The 12,819-nt window shown below is 38.1% G+C and overlaps 1 protein-coding gene across 1 annotated transcript in view; it reads left to right on the plus strand.

Moving 5' to 3' along the window:
• Positions 1-12,819, plus strand: part of MALRD1 (MAM and LDL receptor class A domain containing 1) — a 543,727-nt gene that overhangs the window by 502,600 nt on the left and 28,308 nt on the right. Inside the window, 2 exon segments of the mRNA XM_087815868.1 lie at positions 9,167-9,246; positions 9,341-9,437. Coding sequence (XP_087671994.1) covers positions 9,167-9,246; positions 9,341-9,437 — 177 coding nt within the window.

Raw genomic sequence — 12,819 nt, forward strand, 5'->3', positions numbered from 1 at the left:
ATTTGCCTCTAAAGCTGCTGAAGCAATGTAGGGCATAGGGACGGAGATAGAAATCAGACAAGCACCAATACAGGAGACAAGTGAGAAATTAATTATAAAATCCCAGGCTAGGGAGAGAGGTTTCTCATCACAGTACAGGCCAGGTTTTTTTCCATTCTGAATGCAGGCCAGATGCAGGCGGAATGGCAGGTTTGAAGGCTGTGGGCACACTTTTGCAGGGAAGTAGCAGAGAAGGGGTGCTTTCCAAGCTTTCCATAAGTCAATTCTCCCGGTAACTCCATCTGGGTCACCATCTGTTACCAGATAGGAGGATAGGAAAGGTCCTATTCCCCACCAGTTGCCCATGCGGGGGGGGAATTCTTTCAATATTCCAAGAAAAAGACTTTTCTGAGACTCTCACAAAAGGATGAGATATGATAAAAAGCTTTATTTCCATGAAATTAAATCCCTGGTTTCCAAATTCTCAATTTCCTTTGACCTGCCACAGAAGAAGTGTAGCTGGGGCTTTAGTAAAGCTAAAATCAGAACCAGTGTCCAGAGTTTCCATTCCATGTCTGCACAGTCCAATTAAGCAACAGGCTAGCTTAATTTGTGTACCCCACTGCAGTCCACCAGTTCATTGCATGTGGGGTCTGGAGGTCCACATGGCTATGGGTAAAACTCAGGTGAGTGCAAGGAAACCAAGAGTCAGCCAAGAGCATGAGAGAGAGAATTCCTTTGTTTAGGAGATTATGTATTCCCAAATTTTCATGTGTTTGCAGTGGCCACATCCATTCTGGTTGTCCAGGTTTGACTGACAGTCAAGTACCTTCCCTATGTCACCCCAACTTTACTGGGTATGCATCTATTTTTTCTTTGTTGGGTCCCTTCCCCCAGTGTTTTGCAGGAAATGAACTAGTGGTTCCCTGGGGAGTACAAAGTTGCCTGGGCCCCTGGTGAAGCTGCCCAAATGATATGCCTATAATATCTGGCCTTCTCCTTTCCTGTTATAGATAACTACTAGCTAACTACAACAATATCTTCCAGACATACTGAATCAGAACCTCTGGGGATGGGGCCAGCAATCTGTACAAACTTCCAGGTGATTCTGAGGCATACTAAAGTTGTAAATGAGTGCTACAATGATTAAATGAAATAATATAAGTACAAAATAAAAGTGCTTCAATAACTGTAACAAATTATCCATATATTAACTATAATTATCATGATGATAGTGAATATTTTCAGTAAATCTCTATGAGCAGGATTGTGGTAATTGGAGTAAAGGTGAGTATAATAGTATAATAGTTGTTACCTTCTGAAAATTAGTTGTTACCTTAGAAAGATTTATAAGGAAAAGGACAATTAAAGTAAAGCGTGCCAAGTGTTATCATCAGAATTTACAGGATACCATGAGGCCCAAGTTGGTATATTAAGTCAGGCAGGGCACAAAGGAGGGCCTCCCAGGGTAAATGTTATTTGGTCTGTGTCTTTAAGGATAAGTATAAGTTAACCAGATGGATGAGACGTGAAACCATCTCCCAGCCGATGAGAATTGATGTCCTGGAAAAACCTAGAAGTGCAAAAGAGTACATCTCCCAGGTGAAGGGCTTCCAAGAAGAATAAAGAGTTTATTAGCAAAGGGAGAATTGAGATCAACCGGGCTGTGCCATCATGAGGCCATATCAGAAAATAGCCTCTGTGTAAAGCCACTTCTGGACAGGACTGTGAGAGCTGTGAGAAAGTGGTAAAGGGTTTGAATCAGAGAAGTTAATGATGTCACATAGTCTGGAGGCAGGCAATCCAGAGAGGAGCCTATTACAGTACTAGAGATAATTCGGAAGTAAATTGATGGAACTTTGGTGACCGAGATGATGAAATGGAGGAATGGATGTGGGAATTTAGAAATTGCTTCTAACCTATACATCTTTTTAAAAAAAATTTCTCATCTCTTTCTGGTGCTCGGAGTGCTGCATTTCAAAATAGGATTAAGATTCCCTTTAGTTCCATAATTGTTAGGAAAAATGCAATCAAGTATGTTCTCCCCATTATCCTGAGTCAGTGAAAAGTATTGGATTAAGTCACCTAATTTACATTTATAATCTCTTCTAAATTTGAATATGCAAATATCAACATTTTAATGAAATAACCATGCCTCTGCATTAGCACGTAATTTGTCCTTTTATTACTTTAGCTCTATTTGAATAGTTGAAGTAGTTTAAAAAAAAACAAAACAAAAACAAACAAAAAAAACAGAGTAAACTTTCTGCCTGTTCCCACCCAATTAACCCATGAACCCATGCTCAGAAAATGTGTGGCTCTTCCTTTTTCCTGGCAATGAGACACAGGAATTAGGGCCAACAAACAAATGACAATAAGGATGGGAGGAGCTTTTGTTCCAGGTGTTAGGGAATAATGAATGGGTGTTACCAAGTGCACTCAGAAATAAGTTATTTCATAACCCCTCTGTTATAATGTACTAACAGAAGACCTGTTAGAATTTAGGAAAGATTAGAGTGTTGGCTCCAGCTGAGAGCATCTAATTATATTGTATTTCTCCCTTTCTCCTGTTTGTGTTAAGAAAACAGACTCATGCATGGATGGTGTGGGACGTTTATCTTTCTCTTTCAGGTGGGCTCTCCCTAATACTTCTAAATTTTACGAAATATGTTGGAGTTAATTAGTCAAGGAGGAAATTAGTCTAAGCAAATTAATCACTCGTACTCAATGTGGAATTTCGGTGCTTTGTGGCTCAGAGATTATTTAGTGGCTTCTCCAGCTTTGTTTTCTGTTAAGCGAATTCACCCGTGACAATAAGGATGGCTTGTTAAGGGCTCACCTCAATTGTCCAACTCCCTTCCTGCTGGCACAGGCTCAGCATGTAGCCCTGAAAACACGGCCTGAGCTGATGCTTTCATACTAAGTTGAGAAAGCACTTCCCTCGCCCCTCTTGGAGTACATATTTCTGATGCATAGAAACCCAAGGGGTAGGGGAGAGGCATGTACATTGCAGGCGCTCAGCATATTCAACAACTGCTTTTTCTTCCCCTACCTCTACAAATAGGTCAAGACCTCCAGGCATATTCATAGATTTATTTTTATTTATTTTTATTTTATTATTTCCATCACCATTTCTCCCCTCTATGCCCTCTTCCACCTGCACTCACTTCTCCTCACCCCCCTCAGTCACCACATGAAAGCAGAAGCTGTGGCAATGGCTTTGGGCTGCTTCCTAAGTCTTAAACAAGGCCCAGGAGAGGATGGGAGCAGGGCGGTTGTCAGATGCCAGTTCCCGGGAGGGACCATCTTTTAGGGCATAAGGTCAACACGAAACAGTCATGACCTTGATTTCTACCAAAAAGCAGAAGACTGAGTATGGAACAGCTTGGCATAGATAACACTTCCCAGCCTGCAGGGGACTTTCATACTCATTCAATTCTGATACACATGTGAGGGGAGTTGTAATTGTTACTGCTCATAATAGGAAACTGAAGTCATTTGACGCTCCCGTAGCTAGAAAGTGACAAAGTTTAGCCTCAAAACCAGGCACCCTGACCCTATCACTTACTCTTTTTAGCACCACATCTGCCTCCTCTGCAATTAGAGGTGTTTCCAGGGTAAAGCTTAATGTGATAAATGGACATTTTCAGGCCATTAAGACCAGAAATTTCTCCTGGTGAAGCTCTCCTAACACAAAAATTGTAAAATTAACTACCGTCATAAACAACTATATTCCTACTTTGGGAAGATATGGGAAACAAAACCATGCAGTGAACAGAGCACTGATCAGCTGAGGAGACAGAGAGACATCGTTTAAAATCTCGCTCAGAATGAACCCCAGGGTGACTTACTGCTCAGCCGCTCACTCCGTGACTTTATTTCTTCAACTCTGAAATGGGAAATCACTCCTATTCTCTAACATTATTGTATTACAAATAATATACTAAAGCATTTAGAATATTGTTGAGCACATAGCAGGTTTTCAATTGTAATTCCTATTGGGCTTTATACATTGTAGTTTCCTGAAGCATGGAATGTAAATGCAGAATGATACTGGCTCCTATAAACAGAAATGATACTCATGAATTTAATAATCACAACACGTTGTCATACAAATACTGAATGAAAAGAAAAACAAGTCTACTGCTGTAATGCTAAGTTATAAATCTAATCTAAAATATATTCAAAATGCATGCTGCTTCTGAAGGGATTTTCCTTCTACATCCTTAAAAATTGCAATATTAGAGTAAGTATGGCTGAAAAAATATAGTGTAAAAGAGAACTGGGAAATCTAGAGGTTAATTTGAGATCCCAATAACAGCTTACATTTGAATATGTTTCTCTTGATCTCATCAATTATAAATGATTCCTATATTCTTGGATGACCAATTTGTCTGAAACATTGTTTTATAATACATATGTGTATATATATATATATATATATCTCTACACTTCATTCTTTGGAATAAATATAATTTAATATATCACCTGTTCAGTAAATGTACAGTTGAGATTGCACATTTTTCACTTTCTCAGTCTGTAGAGATAATTATTCTTTCTTCCATCCTCTCCTTTAACACTTCTTTTAAATCTTTTTTATATTTCATATATTTTATTCTCTACTTTGTATCTCAGTTATTTGTATAAGGTGTTTTTGTATTTCCCTTTAAGTTTATACTCCTACAAATTTTCAAACAGTTCTTGTCCACCCTTTATGTACCTAGTAGAATTATCTTGTACATAATAGACATTCAATAAATATTTTATGAATAAGGAATCATTGATTTAATGAGGAGAGCTCAGGGATCCAATTGGAAGAGTAGAAAAACTAAAGGAGTGTGTGTGTGTGTGTGTGTTCTCATAACAGAAGAGTCAACTGAAGCGGCTCAAATGATGAAATAATGTACTGACTCGTGTAACTAGAGTCTACATGCAGAACAGCCTTGGAACATGAGCCGACGGAGAAGTTTGCAGTGCCGTCGGGCTGTTTCTCCATTTCCCAATGATTTCATAGGCTCTGTTTCATCCTCAGGCTGGGTTTTGTAGCAAGGGGGCTGCCTGAGCTTACAAGGTTCCATGTTTCCTTTCTACATCCGAGTTGGAGAGAGTATGTCTCCTGTACAAGTATCTATCAAAATGTACCCTGTGGTAACAGAATTCTTATTGGACAAACTGACGTCCACATTTCTTTATGAACCATCAGCCCCTGTTGATTAGAAATGCCATATATTGATAGATAAGATCTTGAGACAAAACACTATGCCTAGGAGAACCAGACAGCCCTCGAGGTCAGGTTGGAGTTCAATCCCAGTCAAATTATAGCCATGCTTACAATCTGGTGGAGGGAAGGGAAGGAGCAGCCATGGTTAAATAAATTGGAGGGAGTCATTCACAATATGCACTATAATTAGGTAGTAGCTGAACTTCCATAGGCAGAAAAAAGGCTTATTTTATACTCACTAGGTACATGAAATAAAGGACAAAACACACAGCCCCATATTAGCTCAAAATAAATGTTTTTCTTTATATGCATTTTGCTTATGGGAGCTGTCTGGAAAAAAAGTGATTTTCTTATTTCTGTCAAGTTTAACAGTTAATTTTATTGGTTAAACTGATTCTAATAACTCACTATGGAAATATAAGAACTCCAAAATAATTCCATCACATCTAACATTTTCTTTCTTCTGGACATTAAAACAAACAAACACAAAAAAAAAACAAGCATTCTAATTTAGGTTGAGGTCCCTTAGTGTTAGCACAGGTATTATACAATGCTTATGGCCTTCATGTCAACTTTTGGATTATACTAAAGGGTAAAACTCAATTGTATTCAACCTTGTTTAGTCATAAAATAGCTAAGAGATTACCTATAAAGGGCTATTCTAGTCCTTAATTAATTGTCACGCAAATGAGGTGAGTCTCATTGTCCCATTCTTTTAGGTAAGTTGTTCTTGGCATCAGACAGTTATGCAGCGCTCCCCACGCCCACCCCATTCTAACAACCATCCAGCTCCTCATAGCTCTGCCTAGGAAGCCCCACCACGGCTGGTCTTCCCTGGTTGGCATCCCCCTGGCCAAAGCCCACCGAAATCTTCCCAGTATCTCATCCATCTCCCTGTTTCAGTGGGATCGAGGGACCCAACTGCCACAATTACTTTGAGCACTGAATTATCCATAGAAGAGGTTGAGTATGACAAAGTTAAAATGTACGTTCAATATTCTTCCTGCTTCTTTTTGCAACCCAGCAAACGTTTCTCCTTAGTGGAGAGGGGTGAAGAGAAGAAAAAAAGCAACAACAAAAGGATTAAACGAAGAAATGTATATATGATGTGTTAATTCCTGAAAAGTGAATGTCTGTAGGGGTTGTTTGTATAGGCGCTGACCTTAAGGGTGTCCATGGGGCATTGCTGAAAGTAAAAGCCAGTTTGTTACAGGGAGATGCAGATGCTTCCGTTACAGTGAACACACACAACCCACACACAGAGGCACACATGCACGTGTGTGAGTGAGTGTGTGTGTTATATGAGAGGGTAAAAGGAGTGGAAAGAGATATTCTTGGCTGTTTATATTAGTTACATCAGGAAGGTGGAATTGTATATGGAGAGGAAGGGTTGTGTTTTAACATACACTAGTGCATAATTTCACTTATTACTTTAAGCATGTATTATTTTTAACCTGATAAACATCAAATAGGAAGGATGTGATGGTTTGGGAATCATGTTAGAGTGGAGATTACAATTTTTACTTCAAGGAACAATTTGTTGTTATTGACTAGAATTTTTTTTAAATATGTCTTTACTGATTTCAAAGAGAGGAAGGGGGAGAGAGAGATAAAAACATCAATGATGAGTGAGCCGTTGATCAGCTGCCTCCTGCATGCCCCCCACTAGGGTTAGAGCCCCAAACCCGGGCATGTGCCCTGATTGGGAATTGAACCCTGATCTACTGGATCCTAGGTCGATGTTCAACCGATGAGCCATGCCAGCCAGGCTAGAATTTTTTGAATCATAGATAATACTATACAATTTTTAAATTTCAGTCATTTCTATTCATATGTCAAAATTAATTATTATCTCTTAACATTCACAGGTAAGCCCTCTTGAAAACATATATAAAAAATACTTGGTTTAAATATGGCAGACTCATGCACAAAATATACTTACGTGGAAGCTTTTAGGGGTAGGATGCACAAAATATACTTAAGTGGAAGCTTTTAGGGGTAGTTTCCTCTAAAATAATCAACTCCTTTAAAGGATTTTGTATTATAAATATCTAAGTCAAAATTTCATTCATACTTCTTAAATTCAAAATTTCCTTGGCCAAAAGTGACAAAAATTCAGCACATTTTGTAACTAATTTTGGCCCTTAAAGAGCCAAAGTCCTTTCTATTACTTTTCCTTAATTTCCTTTCTAATTTAAGGAATTCCTTAAATTCCTTTCTATTACTTTTTTCATGTTAGTTGATATATAAGTACATATACATATATAAATATATAGACAAATGAAGATCGAAGATAGATAGATAGCACTCATACTGTTTCTCCACCTGGTTTGGATTTTTGCCATTAATTTTTTAACTGGTATTTTAAGATGTTTTCAACTGACATTTACCTTAATAGGCACATTCAGATAGCTACAATATACCTAAAGTGGAGATTAGTACAATCCTGAAGCCAGTGAAGTGGCATTTTTCAAAGTCTGAAGGTGCCCAATTAACCCAAAAGGAAAAACTGTCCCCTGTCTCTAGGCCACACCAGTTAGTGCACCTGTGAAAGACTGATGTATAAAGTCACACTATCCATTGAGGACTGACAAGAACTATAGCCTAAGGGTTGTGAGAATAAAAAATAGTATTAATGTATGCATGTTAAATAATACTACATGTTTTACAAGGACACTAATATGAAAGAACATACTTTAAGCACTTTAAAATGAATGACAATTAAGGAAGAAAGAAATTGAAGTACAGAATGAGAATAAAAGAGATAAATAAATTAAACAAATAAATGAAAGAAAAATAGATAAATGAGAAACTCGAAAAAACTTCAGTCTTCAACAATTCTAATTTATTGTAATTCTAATTTGAGAGACATCAAAGCAATCAAGTCGTCTTAAATTTCTACCTTTTAAAGAATATCTACTAAGGAAAGAAGGCATTCTTATGGACCTCCTTGAATCTCTAAGCTTTTTACATTTATAAAAGCTACCGCTTTGTGAAGAAATTGCCATTGATCATTCAAATTTTCAAATTCAAAAGAGATTGAGAGAAACTATAACAAATGCATGCTGAAGAAGCATTGTTCTGACACCCAGCTTCCAAGCAGGCAGATTCAAAAGCTAGTTTGTAGTCCTATTTTGTAGCAGGCACCGTGAACCTGGCAGGAAATTCAACTAAGCCCTTCTTCATTTGTATCCTGTTGTTTCTGGTAAACAAGAATGTGTGTGCAAGCTTTCCCACCCCTGTGCAAATGCTTGCTACCAGAAATGACCGGACACACTCACCACTTAGAAATAAACCTTCTCTCTCTTTGAGGCACAAACTAGTCTCCGTTTCTGAACTATCTGAAGACCATGCTTATCAAAGAAGATGCTCCCCATGCTGCTTTTCATCATGTGTGTCCCTAAGGAAAGCAGAGGCAATGAAATTCTAGTAGCATCCTGAACACATCTCATGAGATTACTAACCTGACTCCAAATCCATGAACTCCAAGGATCATCTGCGCTTAATGAAAAACAAATATGTTCTGTAATTTATACTCATGTTATTCTATAATTTGAATCTTCTCTATCAGTATCTGAAATAGCTTAAACCCACTCACTCTGGAAAAATGTGCCAGCTTTTAGATTTGAGACAAATAATGAGGAATGAACTATGGACACTGGTGAAGAGCAAAGTTAATTTTTGAAAACAAAAAAGGAAGCCTGTGAAGACCAAGTTCCCGCCTTACAAAGTCAAGAAGAAGACAAATCATGAAAAGCATCATCTTACACAATAGTGTGAAAGTAATAAAATGGAATTTTGTTTTGGCTTTGATTTAACATTTTTGGTTTCTTATCAAAGTTACCTGCACTCCAGGTACCTCCTTGTTTATTGACATTCAGCATTTTATTCCTTGACGATACGGGATAAAATATGTTTCTACTACTTTCTTTTTTTTTTAACTGTCATCTTTTATCTCATTTCCAGATGTGGACAAGGATGGTCAGGAAATCGATGCCACATCAAAGGCAACCATTCTACTGCAGATTTTACGTACTCTCAGAACAGTAGGTGACATTGTGATTAAACAAATCACTTGGTTTTTGAGAATCTAATACTTTTGACGGCATGTGTATCTTTCTCATTGGTTTGAAATTCTAGATATATGGACTCTCCTGGGTATTGGATTAGCTTTCCTGATGGCTCATATGACAGTCACAGTCTTGTGTTTCCTTGCGAACAGAAAAGTGCCAGCAAGGTAAGTGATGACTTTGACTGCTGAATAAAATATACTGTGGCAGAACAATTTCCTGAAACATTTCATTTGCTATATTTTCCTTTCACTCTATTTTACATACAAGTAGCTTTAATGCTTGCATACTTTATGGATTTCTTTCTCTTACTCTTTTTTTTTTTTTTTAATTGACTTTTTAGATTATGTTAGAGGCATTTTTAATCACAACAAAAAGGAGAACATGGCATTCTCCACAGATTAAAAAGATAGGAGGGGCTAGGTATCCCACTTTCTGGTAGTGCCCAGGGAAGGCAGCAGAACTGCAAAATAGATACTTTCTTGGCCTGCAGGTAGGCTGAACTCGAGGCACCAGCTTTCCAGGCCAAGACCCCCATGTCCTAAGCAATGCACAGAGCAGAGGCCAAGAGCTGCTGCACCTGGAGGAACTTTGCAGGCTGGGCTCGGGCATGTCTCAGGAGACCTGCAGTGCTGGTCAAAATACTAGGAGCTCCCTACCTAATACACATCTTCCCATCACCTGTATGGGATACAGTTCACCCCAATGAGGAAAGTGAATCACTTTTCCATGCACTGAACAAGATAAAGGCTTGGGATAAGATTTAATAAAAGCTTAAGATATTGAAGAAACACATCATGTCTTGCATGCCGAGTTTGTGGTTAGAGATTTAGATCGGCTGCAACACTGATGTGTCACAGAGCACAGGATAACTGTATTGTCCTTGGTGTCAATTGGTATGTGCCAAGTCTTGATGAATTCTCATATATCCAGCCTGGCATCTTGTTAAGTAGCAGACACCAAACTCAATATCATCAATTAAAGCAAAATTATTCTAGAATTATGGTGATCATTAGAAAAAAACACCTGACATTTTTAATCCATTACTATCAAGAAGATCTTGCTTATCTATTAATTATGTAGTTATTTATTATGTGCCTAAAATATGTCAGTGTGGATACAAACATGAATGAGAAGCAGTGTGGACCTAAAGGAGTTTGTAATCTAATAGGAAAAACAGACCCAAAGCTATTAAGTGAAACACTGGTTCTGTGCTAGAATGTACACTTGTATTAGTTAGGGTTCTGCAAAGAAAGGGGCAGTAGCTACTCAGCTAGCTAGCTAGACATATTATTGTTTCTGTCTTCATATGTACATAAATATCTTTAAATATCTTATATAATACATAACACATTATCATTTATTATATAAATATTATATCAATATATTGTATTAAAATATATAATATAGTATATAGTAATATAATATATTAAAATATCTTAAGAGTAACATGTATTAATGTATTTATATGTAAATAATAAGCTACATTATCATTTAATATAGTATATAATATTAATTATACAAATTATACTTATTGGGGTATTAATTAAATAATCATTACTTTAATTACATTAGCAATATAATTAATATAGTATATTGAGTTAGAGAAAGATTTATTTTAAGGAATTGGCACATGCAATTGAAGCTGGCAAGCTTGAAGGTTGTTGAGCAGGCTGGCACCTTGCAAATTCAAGTAAGAGTTGAGGCTTGAGTCCAAAATCTTCCAGGCATGCCCTCAGGCCTGAAACACAGGTAGGGTCTCCCTGTTGCAGCCTTGAGGCAGAAGTCCTTCTTATTTGGGAAACCTCAGTCTTTGTTGTTAAAGCCTTTAAGTGATTGAATGAGACCCACCCACATTATGGAAGGTAATCTGCTTTACTTAAAGTTGGATGATTGTAAATGTTAATCACACCTAAAAATACTTTTACAGAAACATCTAGACTAGTGTTTGAGCAAAGAACTGAACACCGTAGTCTAGCCAAGTTGACACATAAAATTAATCATCACAATATGTGAACAAGTTGTCATATTAACACAACCAACGAGAGTACTTAGGGAGAACCCTAAATTTCACACCTTTTCCAGATTCGAGTTGGCCAACTCATGCCATTGAATCTTTCAAGAAACCTCTCAGGCAGATGTTGGTGGCACTATGCCACCTGCTGACAGAGCCCGCACTCCTTTCCCTCATTCCCATCATTCTTCTTCGATATCACACTTCCAACTTCCTCATCACTCCTCACCTTCTTTCTTTGCCAAACTCTATTTCTGTTCTCTCTTTCCCTGTTTCTTTGTTCATCTTCTCCTTTTTTCTTTTCTTATCCCCACCTTAGGCTATTTTTTCCATTGATTTTTAGAGAGAGCAGAAGGGTGGGAGAGTGAGAGAGAGAGAGAGAAACATTGATGTGAGAGAGACACATCGATTACTTGCTGCAACAGGGGCCAGAGATCAAACCTGCAACCCAGGTATGTGTCCTTGACCAGGAATCGAACCAGCGACCCTTCCATGCACTGGCTGATGCTCTAACCACTGAGAACACCAGTCAGGCCTGTTCATCTCCTCTTAATCTGTCTTCTGTCTCTCTGACAGTTTGTGTTTTTTTTAATTCTTAGTCTCTTCTTCTTAACCTTTATTGATGGTCTCCAGCGCTTGCCTCTATACTTGATTCCCTTCCACTCTACCTGTTATTCTCCATGTAAGATGTCATTCATTTCCAAGGTTTCAAATGCCATCTGTACATTAATGGGCTTCAAATAATCTCTCTTTCTTACTGAAGTTCTGTTCCATCCTCCAGCTTCATATTATCCTTTCAATTATTTGCTATCTTTACCTTTGAGATCCCCAAATAAAGGGTAACTTCATTATTTGAGATAGAAAGCTTAGATATAGCTGCTTTTATCATCTTACCTGAACACACCAGGACTCTAGTCTTACAATAATAACCCCTCTTACACAAGATACGCAAAAAAATTGAGTAGAATTGGCTACATTCTACAAATATAAGGCTCCCATTACCACGCATTTTAAAATATGTGGTTGTTGTGGTTTTTTTTAATTGATTTCAGAGAAAGGAAGGGAGAGGGAGAGAGAGATAGAAACATCAATGAGAGAGTCATTTGATTGGCTGCCTCCTGCACACCCCCTCAAGAGGACTGAGCCCACAACCTGGGCATGTACCCTGACTGGGAATCCAACCTGATCTCTTGGTTCATAGGGCAACGCTCAACCGCTGAGCCACACTGGCCAGGCCCACTACCACACATTTAAAGAACTGACAAAGATTACCAGTGATTGGAGTCAGACACAACTCACTGAGTCTTGCTAATGGAAGCAGAACCATCTATATGTCCATCAACCAATCTTTCAGTTCCACGGTCTATACAAGGAGTGGACTGGAAAGAAAAGAGAAGAAATCCTTCAAGTCATTGTCTTTGGAGTAGTGCAGTGTTTGTAATGACACGTTTTACCTCTTTCCCAGTGAAGAAGGGAGGAAGATACCACCACCAACACTACTCAAAGCAACATGATGGAAGAGCCCCAAGAGCATC

The sequence above is a fragment of the Miniopterus natalensis genome, chromosome 1 (assembly GCF_054644295.1).
Source record: "Miniopterus natalensis isolate mMinNat1 chromosome 1, mMinNat1.hap1, whole genome shotgun sequence".
NCBI classification, from domain to species: domain Eukaryota; kingdom Metazoa; phylum Chordata; class Mammalia; order Chiroptera; family Miniopteridae; genus Miniopterus; species Miniopterus natalensis.